The sequence below is a fragment of the Elgaria multicarinata genome, chromosome 8 (genome assembly GCF_023053635.1).
Source record: "Elgaria multicarinata webbii isolate HBS135686 ecotype San Diego chromosome 8, rElgMul1.1.pri, whole genome shotgun sequence".
In the NCBI taxonomy this organism is placed as follows: domain Eukaryota; kingdom Metazoa; phylum Chordata; class Lepidosauria; order Squamata; family Anguidae; genus Elgaria; species Elgaria multicarinata.
The window spans coordinates 36,992,955-37,010,713 of NC_086178.1; the positions used below are offsets into that span (position 1 = coordinate 36,992,955).

Sequence of the window (17,759 nt, forward strand, 5' to 3'; positions counted from 1 at the left end):
TATTATACCAGAAATATTGATATATAGCTGCGTTCATGTATTTGATAGAACTGAAATAGGTACGATTATATACTATAATCATAGCTCAGTAACCTCCAAACTTCAAGACAGACAGAAATATTACTATAATGGCAAAAGCTTGTAAGACTGGTCAAAGGTTATTGCTGTGGCAGTCAAAAGCTATTTCAATTAGACTTTCCTTTTCAGCCCAGCAGCATTTCCTGAAAGATCTTTGTGAATATGTGACAGTTCGCTACTAAGCTTGCATCTGTATGTACAGCGACTGTTAATGGTACTTGTTAAATGCCACTGCTAACTTTCGCAAGGATGGAAACATTGTGAAAATAACAGTCTATGATTCCCTACCTGCTATTGAGAAAACCTAAGCAACGTCTTTGTGACTATCACCTGCACATCTACAGTATTTTCAAGATAAGCATAATCGAGATGTGCAAATTCCAAACAATTAAGCCATTCTAAAATGAGCATCTTTTATTGATTTCTTTATTAATGTCACATTTAAATCTTTATACAAAAGTCCAGTCCTCTGAATTTTGCTTTACTGAGTACTCCCTGGTCTCAACCTACCACCACCACCACCACACAGACACACATGCCTCATCGAATGTGCAAGTCCTTCATGGTCATTATCACAACAATAAGTATGTAAAGATTCTGATACATACTGGATTACGTGACTTGGGATTTTGGAGAGAAAAGAGGCCTTACAAGTGTGTGTGTGCCTGTGTGTGCAGGAACGATAGCCCAACAATGCAAAACATGAATGTGTGTGATCCTCAGTAACCTTTGTAGGATCAAAATTGTCTTCCTAACTGTCCTTAAGAAAAAGCCATATTTTGCACCGTCTCTCTCTGTCGCTAATGCAATTGTCTGGAAAGTTGTCGATTGCTCTCTCAGTCCCTTTCTGTAGAAAGCGTGCAGCCCCATTCACAACCTTGGCTTCCTGAGCAAGGTTTTACTGAGGTCCTTGACTTCTTCTGGGCTGTTGACTCTCTCGTAGCCCAGAATGGCCATGGGCTGGTGGCAATACTCCTCCACTTGCTTAATCTGCTGAAAGCTCAGCGCTGTCCTCCAGGCATTGACTGCCTGGCTAGCATTCCTGGCAGAGACCACAAAGGGTTTGGAGGAATAACCAGGGCCACTGGTCATGTTGAGGGCAAACTTCTCCATCTCTGGGCTCACCACTAGGTTAACAAATCCATACACCTGCCGTAAAGTCTTGATGGGGTCCACTACCAGGTCCTCATAGCGGACAGCCATATAATTACCCTTCAGCCAGTCAGGGGGGTGCAAAGCAGTTTGCAGGGTCTTTGCCATGCTACTGCAAATCACCTCCATGGCCCCTAAGGCATGGTAGTCCGAGCCACCTCCCCCTTCCTTCTTGCTGTTCAGCTTGTGGCCTGCATCCAGGAAGGGCATGCGGTGGATGCGGGGGTCCCTGCTCCTCACTACCTGCAAGCTCTCCCGGATAAGCCCGTGGCGGGATTTGATCCTGGAGCTGGCCACGGCTCGGGGGTCCCGGACCAAGTGGATGACTTTGAGAGCCAAGGATGGGTCTTGCATGAGCGGTGCCAGGACTCCAATGTCAAAGACCCGCACGCCCTTGATGACCAAGGTGTGGTACTTGAGGCACTCTTCCTGGAAGAGGCCAAGCTGCTGTGGCGGGCACTTCTTGCACACCTTGTCATCCACCATGCCCACAACGTCTTTGCGGTAGGCCGGGCAAAGTGGTGAGGAGCAAATCACCTTGTTGGTGGCTGCCCCGAAGATGCCCAAGGTGGTGAGGTTCTTCCCAGCCCCAGCTGTGCTATAGAGCTGGAAGACAGAGAGGTCGCATCGGTAGAGGGAGCTCAACATGTCCCGGGCTGCGCCCTGCAGGGACACAGCATCCCCAGGGTACAGCTTCTGCCACACGTGCCACACGGGCTCGTAGAGAAAGAAGACCTCTGGGTTCTGGTTGAAGAGTTCCCCGAAGAAGGACGACCCCGAGCGCCAGGTGGTCAAAACATAGACCAGCTGCCGCTTGCGGTTGAGGGGCACCGGGGGCCCGTAGAGAGCCCGAGTATCCGACCGGGACTGAGAGGCGTAATAAGGCAGCTGCTGCGGGTACGGGGTGCGGCGGGCAGGCAAGGGCTCGCTGCACTGCTGCGGCCCCTTGTGCCACTTGTAGTCCAGCAGGTTGAGCATGGTGAGCAGCAGCAGCAGCACGTAGCCCAAGCAGAGAACCAACGCCTTCCTGCGGAAAACCTTCATGCCAGCGAGCTGGAGCCAGGGCACAAGACCAGCCCGGCCAACTGTTGCACATCACAGGTCAGCGCTTCGGCAGGCAGAGCGGCCGGGCCAAGGCAGGTGGACACCCGAGGCCTTTCCCCAGGGCCAAGAGGGCATCTTCTCGTCTCTCCAAGCGCCCTGGCCTACCTTTGCCCCTCGCTGCTTCCCTGGATGCCCGCTGCGTCCAGGCTTCAACTAGGCACCTCTTGGCTCAGGAGAACTCGCCTGCCTTCCTCCTTTCCATCACAGGCTCCGGCGGATTCCCCAGAAGTGTCGTCTGCTGCTCTTTTCCCCCGCAGGGCTGAAGCAGCCGCGCTCCAGCGAATGCCCAGTCGGGGAAGAGGGGGGGAGGGGGGCTCCTTTGCACCAAGTTAATGCATCATCCCGGGAAGCCGGCGGGAGGGTGGAAAGCGAGAGGGGGGCAAGCTGCTGCCTCAGTCCCTCGGCGACGAGCCCGGGGAGTTTCCGCTCTGCAGCCCGAGCGCCAGGAGGGGAGCGGAGGGAGGGGAGCGGGCAAACTTTACGCGGTTGCTGCGGAGCCCCCGGTCGCCAGGAAAGTGCATGGCGCCTTTTGGGGAGGCGGCGGCGGCGGCGGCGGCATTAACTCCTCTCCTGCGTGCCCGGCTCCGCTTGGCTTCCCCTGCACCGGCGAGGGCTCCCGGAGGTGCCGATGGAGGAAGGAAGAGGAGGCCGGATGCGAAGAGCCGCTAAGACGAAGCGAACGGCTCGCCGGAGCTCCCTGCAACTTGCCTGCCGCCCATCGCTCCCAAGCGCCCGCCAGGCGCTAGATCCAGCGCGGGGGGAGGACGGGGAAGAGCAACCGGCCTCCCTGCACCAGCGGCAGAGGGCTCCGCAGTGCTCAAGCGCCGCCGCCGGTGCTCCATCGCCAGCCCATGGAGACCCTGGGAGCGAGCCACGTCTTGCCCGGCGGGATGCGGGAGGCAAAGAGCGCGGCGCCTTGGGAGCCAAGAGGCACAACAAGCGGCGGCGGCAGCAGCAGCAGCAGCTCTCGCCCGCCCGGCTCGCTTCCCCCTCTACTGAAGAGCCGTGGAGCTGCAGCCTCCGACGCGACCACCCCCGCGGCCCTCCTCGCGCCTCCCTATTGGACGAGGCGCCTGCCACTCCGCCGACTCCCCTCCTTCCCTTCCTTCCTCCTCATCCCCCCCCCCCCCACGCCAAAAGAAAGACCCGGTCTGTGCTGATTCTCAGGCTGGCTCTGCTGCTGCGGAGAAAGGCTGAGCTGGCTGGCAAGGGCGGCTCAGTGGGCAGCCCGCGTCGCCACGGGGCCCTCACGCTGCTGCGCTGCCATCTCGCTCCAAAGCCCAGCTCGGCTCGGCTCGCCCGCCTCCCCCGCCGCCCACCCCGCATCCCTTCCTCTTGGGGTGGGATTGTGGGGAAAGTTTTCCAAACTGCAGCCAACCTCACCAGCTGAGATTTGGGGGCGGAGGAACCCTCCCTGCCTTCTAGAAGGCATCTTCTCTCTGTTTCCCAGTAAATTAGGCACTGCAACATAAGCCGGGATGCGCTGGTTCAAGAGAACGCCGGGAAGCCGATGGCCCCGTTTGGGGAAGTTTCGAGTTCTTCGCCCTATTTATCTCCTTACAACGCATGCAAGATGTTATCAGCTACATCGAAAACAACGTTATTATTTCAGTCATTAATTAATTGAATCGAGGTTATTCACGCTACCCCAATTAAAATTATTAGTAGTAGTTGGGGTAGCTTGAATAATGTTAGTCAGAATTAGTAACTGAAATAATTATAATGGTTTTGGATTGGATAGGGTAGGATCAGATAGGAAAGCAGACGGAGGGATGTTTCCAGACGGAGGAGCTCCTAGAGCGCCCAGTCCATACACATTGCTCCTCTCTTCCGACTCTTCCTCCCTGGGGAAGGGGAGTTGAGAAACACGGGAGAGTTAGAAGTGGAAGATGGTGGAATCTGGACTGCCCTGTAAAGTTCCATAAATGAAGCAAGGTAAGTTGCACAATAAAAAGCCTGGTCCGGCATCACGGGTTTTACACATGCACGTCCATGTATGGGATTGCATTATAAATTAGGAAGGGGACATTTAATGCTTAGGGCAGGGCTGACAGCTCACAATCCAGCCCAAAGTATTGTGTGATTTGCCTGGGGATCTACCACATTTCAGTCTAGGGATGGTTAAGAATTTGCCTTCTGTTTCAAGCGCAAATCACATGAGATGTGGATAATTGGGTCTCCCAACATTTTTTTTTTAAAAAAACAACAACTTTAAAGCTGTGGTTCTATACTCTTGTTACCTGGGAGAGTTATCCCCATTTAGCTCCATGGGACTTACTTCGGAGTAGATATGAATAGGATTGTCCTGTAAAGCAGCCGAATTTGATGAGAGCAGCCTCACTGGCAGAGGGTATGTTGTTGTTTTAATTGTTTTGTTAGTTTCCGTTATTAATTAACAACATAATCCATGACAAATACATCTAACAATATAGAACCATTTAACAATTGGTTGCTGTGGGAATGGTGCTGTTCATTCAATACATTGAGAGCAGGCAATCATAGCTTAATTCTGGTCTGAACATATAACACCAGTTCTGGCCCACTTGCACTGGCTGCCTGTATGCTTTTTGGGCCCAATTCAAGGTGCTGGTTTTTTGTTTTATTTTAATTTTTATTTTTCTACATTAATTATACATACAACATTACAATAATAAAAAAACATCAAACAACTACTACATACATACTAAATAAATGTTAAATACATATATGTTGAATAGATATTAACTATAAAATATTATACCACAGCATAATCATTCTTAACATAAAAGTGCACCCCCCACCTCGGGATCTATTCCTGATTCCAAAATCTTATCGTTTCTTCTGCTGGCGGTTTCCCACTTCCCTTAGTAAACACAAATATTAGGAACTGTTTCCAGATTCCTTCAAACTCATTTATTTTAGTTATGCCTTTTCTCCACTTAATATTACAAGTCAATTTATCATTAATAGCTATATCCCATACTTCTTTATACCATTCTTCAATAAAATATTCCCCTTGAATCTTCCAGTTCCTAGCTACCATCAATCAAGGTGCTGGTTTTGAGGCCCACATGGTGCCAATATTTTCATTCTTTTGTTGCCGGGTTATGACTTCCCTCTACACCCAGGCATTTGAGAGCATATGCTAGGTTTTAACCAGTTCTGGGATCTCTATTGTTTTTTTAAATAGTTTTTGTATGCAAATAGTTTTTATATTATACATTGCATTTTTAATAATAATAATAATAATAATAATATATTTATTTCTTACCCGCCTCTCCCTCTGGATCAAGGCAGGGAACAACATTAGATACAAATACCATAAAATACATAAAACTGATTAAAACATATAAAACTAATAGAATATTAAAATAACAGTCAAATATCTTAAAATTTGACTGGGTAGGCCTGCCGGAAGAGATTAGTCTTTATAGCCTTCTTGAATTCAAAAAGACTATTAAGTTGATGAATCTCTCCCGGCAGGCCATTCCACAGTCTGGGAGTGGCAGAAGAGGACGTGGTCCTCTGCGTAATGGTTGTCAGCCTTGTTTTTGTTGGCTGGAGTAAATTCTTCCCAGGGGACCTGAGTGTGCAGGGCGGATTGTACAGGAGAAGGCGATCCCGCAGGTAACCTATATCTACCATGTAGGGCTTTAAAGGTAATAACCATCACTTTATACTTCAACTAATTGGCAGCCAGTGAAGTGATTTTAAGGTTTTGGTTTTTTGTAAACTGCCAAGAGTGATTTGGCTATTGGGTGGTGTAGAAATGTAATTAATCCTTATCCTCATCCATCATGTTTAGTCGTATTTATAAAATCTGTCATTTCCTTTCAGCCAAGAAGCCTTTCCATAATGATCTATGTGTTGATGGAGGTGAAATATCATTTTTATTCCTGTTTGCATAGTCAATAAATTGTTTCCATGACACACAAAAATTGTCTCTGAATAATTCCGATCTTACGTGCCTAATTTGCTTTGTTACTTTTCCATAGTCTGTTTCTCTGTTGAACTATGATTGTCTCTTCTTTTTTCCAGGAGAACCCTACACTGTCCCCAATCTATATCACTACTTCCCTGCCCTGCAAAGCTGCTATTACTCCTGCAGAGGGAGAAATACAAGTACAGATATTATTCCCAATTTGTTCACTTTAGGGATAACAGTGGGGGAAGGGGGGTACAAGATTACTTAAATCAGTGGGACTGTGTATTTTACTTTATTTTTATTTATTTATTTATTTATTACATTTATATCCTGCCTTTTTTCCTCCAAGGAACCCAAGGCAGGGTACATAATCTTCCTCCTCTCCATTTTATTCTCACAACAACAACCCTGTAACGTAGGGCCGCCCCCTGAAGCTGCAAACAAAACAGTTGAGGACTTAACCTGGTTGAGGACTTAGCCTGACTTTTTTGTCTGGAGTACAGCAAGGACAGCACATTGCCATGTGTCACTTTGCTCCAGGGTCACAGCAGAGGTGTGTCCAGGTGAATGGTGACCCCTGATTGGTCACCATCTGCCCAGGCAGCGGGGAGGGTTGGGCAGGTGAGCTGAGTGGTCAGAACACCCCTCCGCTGTCTCTGAGGTGGGGAGAAGAATCTCCCTTTTGGAAAGTTCTTGACAAAGCCAGGGAGGGTCAAGCAGCAGCGGTGGTGGCGGCAACAGTGGCTCCCCCCCAGTGATGATCCATATAAACCCCATGTTCACTCCTGCATGTGGGGATAACATGGCACAACCCTGCAGGAGTGAACCCTGCAGGTTTTGGGGGCTCACGGCGCAAGACAGCCCCAATGATTTGAAGTAAATGGCAAACAAAGAAAAGGAAATTGATAAAAATCCACACTGTAATTTATTTATTTATTTATTTATAATATTTATATACCACTCCATATCTAAAATAGATTCTGGAGTGGTGAACATCGGAACGAAACAGTAAAAAGATTAAAACAGCATATTAAAATTGTTCAATTAAAAAAACGCAGTAAAAACAGTGGCTGGTCAGTTGAGGTATGCTTTCTGGAAAAGATCTGTTTTCAGGGAGTGCTGGAAGCAGCACAGTGGTGGTGCATGCCTGACCTCCAGGAGCAGGGAATTCCAAAGAAAAGGTCCCACCACCCTAAAGGCTCTTCTTCTGGTGGGCTCCAATCAACCCATAGGTCCTTGTAGAACCACCAGGAGCAGGCCCTCTAATGACCTCAGTGACCGGGCAGGTTGGTAAGGGAGAAGGCGCTCTCTCAGGTATCCTGGTCCCAAGTTGTTTAGGGCTTTGTACACAAGTACTAGAACCTTAAACCTGGCCCGGTAGCCAACTGGCAGTCAGTGCAGTTCCCTCAGCAAAAGAGCTACATGCTGAAAAGGAGGCAGCTCTTGATAACGGCTGAGCTGCTGAGTTCAGCGCCAGCTCCAGCTTCCAGGGCAGCCTCACGGAGAGTGCATTGCAGTAACGCAGTCTTAAGGTTACTAATGCCTGTACCACTGTGGCCAAGCTATCCCTGTCCAGAAGTGGCTGTAGCTGGAGAGCCAGCCAAAGCTGGTAAAAGACACTCCGAGCCGCTGCGGCCACTTGGACTTCCAGCAACAACGATGGCTCAGTCAGTACCCCCAAACTATGAACCTGATCTTTCGAGGGAGTGCAGCCCTGTCCAGAACAGGCAGTGAAGCCTTTCTCCTGGACTCAGGAACCATTCACCCACAGGGCTTCCGTCTCGTAGCTTTGATTTTGTATGCAATGCTGTATCTAAGTGTTAATGCAGTGTGATCAAGATGACAATATCTATGACAGGGAGATGGGGACATATTCATGTAGAATACTCTCTCTTTTTTTCTTTTACACACATATTCTTTCTGAAATTGCATCCTCAAAATGCACACCCGTGAAGGGCCCCTTTGTGGTCCAAAATACATAAGGTGTTTTTAATGGTTTCTTCACCTTTCTATGGAACTTTTTGTGCTGTGCTAATTTGGGGAGCTTACATAACAGCATGCGTTGCATTTCTTAAGATCTCTTGGCTACAGTCAGACATATTGTCACATTGGAAAGGGGAAATATAGTATATGTCAGGTATGCAGTATTATAAACCTACGTTTGTTGAAGAAGGACTGTGAATTCGTTATATATTAACAACATAGATTTTGATGAGTATGCCTAGGAATAACGTGTCACATGTTGGGAATTCACTCGGAGGTACATATTCTGCCAGTTGCAAGGTCCCTCACTGTTTCTTCCACCCTCTGGCTCGGATTCCTTCTCTTCACCACTTCAAGGAGATGGCCTCCGTAGAAGAGCAGCTGCTTTGCATGCAAAAGGTCCCAGGTTCAATCCCTTGTCATCTCCAGGTAAGGCTAGGAAAGAATACTGTCTAAAACACTGGAGAGCCACTGCTAGACAATGTGGACAATACTGGAAGCCAGATTCCGGCTGGACATCAGGAAAAACTTCCTGACTGTTAGAGCAGTACAACAATGGAACCAGTTACCTAGGGAGGTCATGGGCTCTCCCACACTAGAGGCATTCAAGAGGCAGCTGGACAATCATTGTCAGGGAAGCGTTATGGTGGATTCCTGCATTGAGCAGGGGGTTGGACTTGATGGCCTTATAGGCCCCTTCCAACTCTACTATTCTGTGATTTTTATACCAGGCTAGATTGACCAATTGTCTGATTCAGTATAAGGCAGCTTAGTGTCTGCCTTCCTTATTCAGAATCTAAGCTGGCTCTGATAGCTTCCTTCATGTCTCACCTTGCATGCATTGTGATTTGAAGCATTCACATTTGATGGTTAAGGAAGCAAGTATTTATTCCATATAAACAATAAGATCCAGGTTTTCTTCTCCTGTCTGGATGTCTAACACCCTTTACATCGAGCCACATGCAGCCCTTGGCCTAATTTCAAAACCCCTCTGCATGCGATCAGTTTAGACCTCCAGAAAGAGCAGCCTGTCCCTTCCCTGGAAGCTCACCACTGCATGGGAAAGAAGAAGGAAAAAGAGAAAAGGGGGTGATAGAAAGAGCGGGATAAAAAGAGTTGGCAGAAAGAAAAAGAGAAAAAAGAGGACCCACCCACTTTGAGCTCTAGCCCCACCCACTGCCAACATGTGGCATCCGACAAATTACTCAAGAGGGAATTTGCAGAAAAATCATTGCCCAGCCTCCTTTGCATATATTTCAAACACAATATTTACTATTTGGCTGTTACTAAATCCTTCGTAACTAAAATTTTGTTCTGTAAAGAAATGGTATTTAAACTGTGGTTACTCTTCTCTTTGCACGCTGGTCTTCTGATCTAACATCTCTTTGTTTGCTTATCCTCCAGAATTACTCCTTGGTTCTATTTGTTCTTGTCAAGCAGGTCTTTCTCCACCTGTTCTATACAGCAGTGCTCTGTCTTTCCTGGAAGCAACCCTGCGCTGAGGACAGGAGGAGCTCTAAGGGATGAGCCTCCCAGCAAACATTTAGTTACAGTGCCATCCCATTCATGCCTACTCAGAAGACCCATTGAGCTCAGTGGGACTTACTCCCAGGTACGTGTATGTAGGATTGCAGCCTAGTCAGGCAACCTGTGCCTGGTTACCTGGAAGTGACTCCTACGGTGTTCAGTGAGACTTTCTCCAAAGTAAGTGTGCATCAGTGAGCTTTCCTTGTGTTCTTTGCAGTCAATCTTTACCTTCACCTTTTAGAGGATGAGAAGAACAAAGGAAGAGGCAAGCCAATCATTTATTATGTGACGATTGCCCAATGCATTGCAACCACTGATCTTCCTTAAGGGCAAAAGGTCTTCATTTAGGTACACCAGGGGCGTGTCTTTATGACAATGCTTTGCTGCTTGGTTCCCACAAAACGATAAATCCTGATGGCAGGAGGGAGCATGGGCTATCCAGCTGGAAACGCTCCGGCGCTGGTGACCATTTGGCTAATGGAGCCCGCCCCCTGCCCCCTGCCCTCTCTTCCCACGCTCACCCGGACCTACGCTGGGCTTCGATCCGTCCCACCCCCGGGAATGCCCACACCAACAAATGGAGGAAAGAATGTGGTGACCTCGCAGCAACTTTAAAAATCGCAGTATATTGACACCACAAAAAAAAAAAAAAACCCACTTTCAGGGGGAGAAGCCCAATGTGGCTGTGAGTTGGCAGCTGCATCACGTAAACAACGCAGTGCCATTGTGCAGCCAGAATGGGTAAACAGGACATATAGACAAGCCCCAGATTAAACATCACCTAGGAACATGTTAAGCTATGTTGTACTGAGCCAGACCATTAGTCCATCAAGCTCAGTATTGTCTACACTGACTGGCAGAGGTTCTCCAGGTTTCAGAGAGCCCTACCTGGAGACACAAGGATTACAAAGCATGTACTGCCTTGCTGAGCTATAGCCCTTCCCCTTACGTTATTAGTGACAATGAGCATAAGACACATGAACACAGACACACACACACACCACAGGGAACATTTTCAAGAATGGGAACTACTGGCAGGGTACAGTTGCTTTAAGGCGGGGGTGTTAAAACTCTTTTGGGCTGAGTGCCAAACGCCATTTTGGAGAAGCTCTAGGGACTTCCAGTGGTGGGCAGGGCAAAAGGGTTGGAGTCCAAAAATACCAGCATATTTTAATTTAAAGCTCTCTCTGCCATTATCTAAGCCCTAGGAGATATATTTCAACTTTTTAGAAGTGGCGCACTGCACAAAAGCTGGAAACTACCAAATGATCAGTGGTTTGAGGAAAGGCAGTTGGGCCAGGGGAAGGGGGCATCCCATTCAGGGACTCCCACACAGGAAACCACCTTCACTTATATCAGCCTGCCCATACCTTGAGATCAGCAAGAGAGTGCTTTCTCCTTTACCCACCTGTGAAGGCAGTTAGGTGGCTGACTATATGAGATAGGGCCTTTTCTGCAGTGGCCCCACATTTCTGGAATAAGTTGCCATCAGGGGTCTGCCAGGCCCAATCACTGGAGTCATTTAAGAAGGCCATAAAAACCAACCACTTTACTCTGGCCTTCCCCTGATTTACATCTATCAAGCTTTGTTTTTCGGATGTTTGCTGCTGTTGCTGTTTTTACTGTTTTTATTATGTGAGTGTTATTTCACGCTGCCTTGGAAGGTCTCCTGTCCTGAAAGGTGGCAAAGATATATTTTAAATATTATTAATCATCCCAGAGTGCCGGATTGGAACCATAGGCCTGAGGTTCTGCACACTTTCCTTAAGATGTAATATGTGCCTATTTTTGATGCTAATGAGAACTGGTTGAGACTGGTTACCCTCACAAGCTCACTGGTTCAAGGAGAAGCCAATTCTGGAGAGAATTCCACACGACACAGTGAATAATGTCTCTACAATTTAATAAATACATTATTTTTAAAAATTATTTTTTTTTTAATTATTTGATGGTGTGGGATAGTGCTTGGACTGGGACTCAGGAGACCTGGGTTCTAATATCCACTCTTCCATGAAGCTAACTGGGGGGGGGGGATCTACACTACTGCTTTTAAAGCACTTTAAAGCACTTTAAAGCACTTTGAAAACGTTTTGAAACCTGTATATGCAGTGTGTCCTGAGCCCCAACAGTTGTCAAAACTGTTATAAAGCGCTTTAAAGCAGTAGTGTAGATCCCCCTGGATGACTCTCAACTTAAGCTACCATTCGAGGTTGTTTTGAGGACAAAATGGAGAGAAGGAGGATCATGTAAGTCTCAGATTCCTTGCAAGAGGGCAAAGGGTGGGATATAAATGTAAAAATAAATAAATAAGAAGTCTTGCTTCTTCATAGAGAAAACAGCACATGAACAAGGAAGAGGAAAGGGGGGATGAGAATCAACAGAGAAAGGAAAAGAAGGAGGCAGGAAGAAGGGAAGGAAAATAGGAGAGTAAAGGGGAAAGGAAAACAAGGGGGAGACAGATGAAGAAAAATGGAAATTGCCTGGCAAAGAAGAGGGTACAAGGAGATTTGCGGAGGGTGGGTAGTAACTCCTTTCCCTAATCAAGTCGGGGAATAAACTTCATCCCCTTCCTAAAATATAACTTGAGGATTGATTGGCCTCCCCACCCCACAATTATATTATGGTGACTACAGTTTGCTCCTGTGACAAAATGGCTATCATCCTTTTAAAATACGTTGGATGTTCTATTTATATTTACTGTTGTGGTACACTACAGTTTAATAGATTTTGCTTAAACAGTGCTGCAGTGTAGTCCAGTGTTATTATCCTGGCTCCTATCGAGTTTGTTTTGTTCCTAGGGAAATTCAGAGAAGGGAAGGGAACTACAAACTAGATGTAACTAACCTTTCCCCCCCTCCAAACACCAATTTTGCAATCAAAATCCAAGTGTGTGTTTTAATTAAAGTTTTATAAATGTTACAGAATCTAAAAATATCAACAAACCGAAGGTTATTGCGTGTGAATAATACATCACACATAGCGCAGTCATCATAGTCATAATATCCAAACAAAAGATTATTGAGAGCAATTGTGCAAATAACACATCACATGTAGCAGAGTCATCCCAATCTTAATATCCATGGGATTTTTAGGCAAGATGTATTTCCAGAACAGCATTTGAGGTGGCGAGGTGGGGAGGGTAGAGCAACCCTGATTTGATTGCATGTATAATTGCATCAAGATTCTTTTCGTATGATGTTTTACTTGTGTGCATTTGTGCTCTTGCGCAATGGTAAAACACCGCAAACAGAATGCAAACATATATACAGTCACATTGAAATTGCTTTTTTTTTTTTTTGCAATGTTCTATCAATGGGCACAAATGCATCAATAGCACAGGGGCAGGCATGAATGAACCAAGGGAACTGAAAGATGTTGCGCACTGTGTATTGCCAGCTCTCTCTTTGAAATGCAGAATCAACAAAAATGAAATAATAAACGTAGGATTCCTAATGCATGGTTCCATTTCAGAAACAAGGGACAAAATGCAATATAAGTCCTTCTTAGAATAGACCCATTTAAATGAATGGGACTCAAGATGAACTCCAGTCATTCATTTCAATTCATTTAAGTAGGAATTACATTGGATTTTACTCAAGACCAAGAAACAGAGTTCTGTTTTATAGAGGACAGTCGTCTACCTTCAAAGGATGCCTATTTTGAAGGGTTGTCCTCTCCAGTTTTGGCTTAAAGATGAAGACCTGTAAGAACTGTCATCAACGGTTAGCACCTGGTCAGCAGATTGAACAGGCAGGCACACAGGTCACCCAGTCACAGACTTCCTTACTATGCACAGGCGTGCGCAAGGGGTGTGCCCAGGCACACCCTAATGTCTCAAGCAATAAGCACCGAATTGAGGGGGACATTGAGTAGGGATCCAGAAGGGAAGCAAGACACAGCAAGAATGGTCCTCCGACTGCTCCACCCCCACCGCCCCTGACAGCGTGCTGTTGTTCCCGCAGCAGGAGCGAAAAGGAATCGCTCTGCTGGGAGTCTCCCTGCCAGGAGCAATGCTGGGCCCTTCTGCAGTCAGGCAAGCCAAACACGGAAAAGGGCATCAATATCTACAGTGTTTAATAAATCAATCAATAGAAATAATGTCCTTTGTGACTGAGTATTCAATAAATGTTCCCCTTTAAAAAAAAATCCCTGGGTGCACATCCTAATGAAATGTGCTGCACACACCTATGATACTATGGCGAGATGTACTGGGTTTCTATTTAAATTATAATAATTTTTAAATTTGCATCTGTACATATAAATTGGTGCATGTGAATTTTATGCAAATCACTGTCCTCTTCTTTGGTGATTCATAAATAGCCACCCTAAGAAATACAGAACTCAAAAAAATCTGGGAAGAGATCCAGTTGAAGAGAACTTTGGAAACATCCCTGTTTGCTCATCAGGATTGATCTTCCCCTGCAGTGCACAGATGTAGTGTGCATTGAATGTTGTCTAGGGTGGATTCTGTTTGGCTATGGTGCTGGCAATACCCAACAGGCCTGACCACCATCCTGCATGCCCAACCAAACTCTAGAAATCTGTGCAGCGTCATACAGAGACCCCATGGCAGACATGCTGACACGTGTCCCAGTTTCTCAGGCAAGTACGCATTCTGGCAAACTGACACAGGATACCCAAATCAGTGACACTTCTTTATTTCAGGAAATCTCACAGCAAGCACTTAATAGTTACACACTTCAGAAATCATATAGCTGATGGTCAGTAGCTATAGGCTCCAAAAATTCCAAAACAATCAAAAGCAAATCACTACTACTGAGATGATATCTCCATCAATATAGTCTTCCTGTTGCCATCTGCATGGTTCTGAACACAAGGGAAGGTCAATCCATACACGGGTTCCAAATCCGGTCAAGGAAAGGCAATGGGTTCCTAATATGATCCCTCAGGTCAAAGGGGCGAATTCTGGAAACACCTAGCAAAGTACCCAAAGAGAGCTAGTCCAACTTCGGATCATTTGTTGGTAATTCCAGGCAATATGGTTAAGGCTTAAACAAAATTAAGGGAAGGCATAAACTCACAGACGCAAGGAGTCTACCGCTACCACTTTTGTATTGGCATCACTATGCCGCTTGAGCCTAAGCAGAGGAAAATCCAACAGTCATAGATCAAACTCAGTCTGCCGGTACACTGAGCTGATGATAAGCAAAGACACACAACCCACAGCAAACGAGAGTTCAAGACTATGAAAAGCTTCACAGTACTTTTCATGGCAAGTTCTTAGCAATGCAAAGTTCCAATTAGAGGAGTCCCTGTGCAGAGTGCCTCCAGAGGCCCAGACAATGATGGATCCAAACAGGGAGGGGTTTGGGGCATTGCAGATGAGATGTTCCTAGTCAAGGCTCCTCACCTTTTCATCAGCTTGAAAGAGGATCTGTAGGTTTCTCCCAGACTACTTGACAGATAAGGGCTTTTGCCTTTTCAGCAAAGCCCCTGTCCAAACTGGGTGGCACTGCTCAGTGCACCAAGATGACGTTTCGGTCTGGGTGATCCTTCTGCAAACCCCCACCCTTTCTCTGCCAGATTCTCACAGAGAGCTGCTTCTTTCCAAAGCTGAAGCCAGCAGGTGGATGGGGAGTAGGACAACTCCACCTGGCTCTGCTACATTGACAGAGAGGAGCTCACACAAACATTCCAGAAGTCAAAGATGCTCAAACCCTACCAGACTACTTCAAAATAAATTGTAGTTACAAGGCCCCACAGCAGTGCCGAAACTATTTCATGCAGGCCTTCTCTCCAGACAAACCTATGCAGAAAAGGTGGTTCCCTGATGATAGGAAGATTACAAGCCACTTTAGAGCAATTGCTTTGGAGCATTTTTTCCTTGGTGGCAGCCAAATGGGGAGAAGCAAACTGGAAGTCCCCTGCATGGCAGATATTTGCAGAATCCTCAGCGCTTTTGCACCCAGGCTAAGGAGATATAGGATCTGGCTGTTAATCACTGTGTTAGGTTAGTTAAAGATTGGGAGATGTAGGTTGAAAAGCAATATCCTCAAAGTCTAACCTGTTGAAACGCAAAACGTAAGCTATTGCACTGATGGGGTTGTCTTTATTCACAGGGTTCCCATTTTTTTCACTCTTGCTTCCAGGCTTCTCTTTTCTCTTTCAAGGTCCTGGGCCGAATCTTTATCCCTTGGCTTTGGTCCTGCTCAGCTTTGTATGTAATTCTGGCTCTGGTTCAACAAGCTCATTAGCTTTCAGAAGCAGGTTCATTTTCCTTGCATCAATGCATTTTTGCTCCGCCGTAGCATCATATGAAGTGCTGCTTTCTACCAAATTAACAGTTAGCCGCAACATATAATTGATCTGTCTTTTGTAGGTGTATCATTATTTATTATTATTATTATTATTATTATTAATATTTATTTATATAGCACCATCTATGTACATGGTGCTGTACAGAGTAAAACAGTCAATAGCAAGACCCTGCCGCATAGGCTTACATTCTATTAAAATCATAGTAAAGCGATAAGGAGGGGAAGAGAATGCAAACAGGCACTGGGTAGGGTAAACAGGCACAGGGTAGGGTAAAACTAACAGTATAAAGTCCAAACAGCATCAAGTTTTAAAAGCTTTAGGAAAAAGAAAAGTTTTTAGCTGAGCATCATTCTTCACATTTTAACCATCTTCTTTGTTAACTTCACTGCTTGACGCCTATGTTTCATTTTCAGTTTTGTGCCACGTCATCCATTCTACAGGAGACCATGTGGATCATAACAACACAGCCCAACAACAAGGTTAAGTGGAAATTTCAAATTGGAATTGCAGCCTATATTATTCAGATGTTTTCACCATCTCCCCACCTCCACCCCCACCCCCGACCTGCCTGCCCCCAACCTCCTCTAGTGCTGAAATTGCTCTTGCCACTACCTTGGTAACAAAGGGCAGATTTTTGTACCTTGTTCAGACACGCTGATCAAGATACATTTTTAAAGATACATTAGTCCAACATCAGGCCACCTGGCCTAAAATATAACACTTGTAACTCCTTACAAAGGCGGCAATAGACTTACAGCAAAAAAAAACTATTCATAGCTACTTATAAGCAAGGCCTTGCTTCCATGTAAGTGTGGATGGCACCGTAGCCTAAAACTTATTTTGGAGAAAGCTCCATTCAATGGACCTTACTTCTTAGTAGACACTGTTAGAGTGCAATCCCATGCATGTTTACTTTGAACTTAGAGTGTCATCCCACGTACCTGTTTCCCTCTAATTATCCCCTACAGTGCTAAGCTGTCGCCGTTGTTGTTGTTGCTACCAGGTGGCTAGATCCTTTGCATACCAGGAAATGGGTTTAAGGGGGGAAATGTAAAAAAAATCATAAAAAAATCAACGGATGACCCAATCTGATTCAAATTTGGTATGCTTAAAGCTCTCCTTAATATCTATTACTGTGCCAATTTTGATGCCTTTATCTTTAAAGCTTATGCAATGTAAGCATTTGCTTAATTTTTCTTCAAATCCTACTCCTGCGCCCCAGTGGCCACTCGGAAAACAACAAATGATACTCTCGAAAACTAGTAGCAAAATATAGCACTTCTTTTGGTTAAGAAGCGCAATTAAAGCAGGATGCATGGGAATACTTCGCAATAAAAGCAGGTTATTAAGCTGGAAAACTTCAGAGTCCTTTGCCCGCAATTCACAGTGATTGCACAGTATAACACTGGTGTTTCACTGACCTGGGCACCATTTGCCTAATTACCCCGCATGGGACTGCTTCTCTTATCCAAACCTGGGCAGTATGGCTTATTGGGGGGCGGGGGTGTTAACAACCCTCAGATAAGATGCCTCTTCTGAAACAAGCAAACCAGGCTACTGTGTAGAGTGACCATATGGAAAGGAGGACGGGGCTCCTGTTTCTTTTAATTATTATTATTATTATTATTATTATTATTTATTTATATAGCACCATCAATGTACATGGTGCTGTACAGATAACACAGTAAATAGCAAGACCCTGCCGCATAGGCTTACAATCTAACAGTTGTAT

General features: G+C 45.8%; 1 protein-coding gene across 1 annotated transcript; it reads right to left on the reverse strand.

The window, feature by feature from the left end:
• Positions 1-498: 498 nt before the first annotated feature.
• On the reverse strand, positions 499-2,339 carry CHST2 (carbohydrate sulfotransferase 2). The gene has a single exon (XM_063131486.1). The coding sequence runs from the start codon at positions 2,272-2,274 to the stop codon at positions 949-951; it is 1,326 nt and encodes a 441-aa protein (XP_062987556.1). The 5' UTR covers positions 2,275-2,339; the 3' UTR covers positions 499-948.
• Positions 2,340-17,759: the final 15,420 nt, after the last annotated feature.

Coding starts and splice junctions, on each gene's coding strand:
- CHST2 (XM_063131486.1), bottom strand. CDS start 2,274: ATGAAGGTTTTCCGCAGGAAGGCGTTGGTTCTCTGCTTGGGCTACGTG.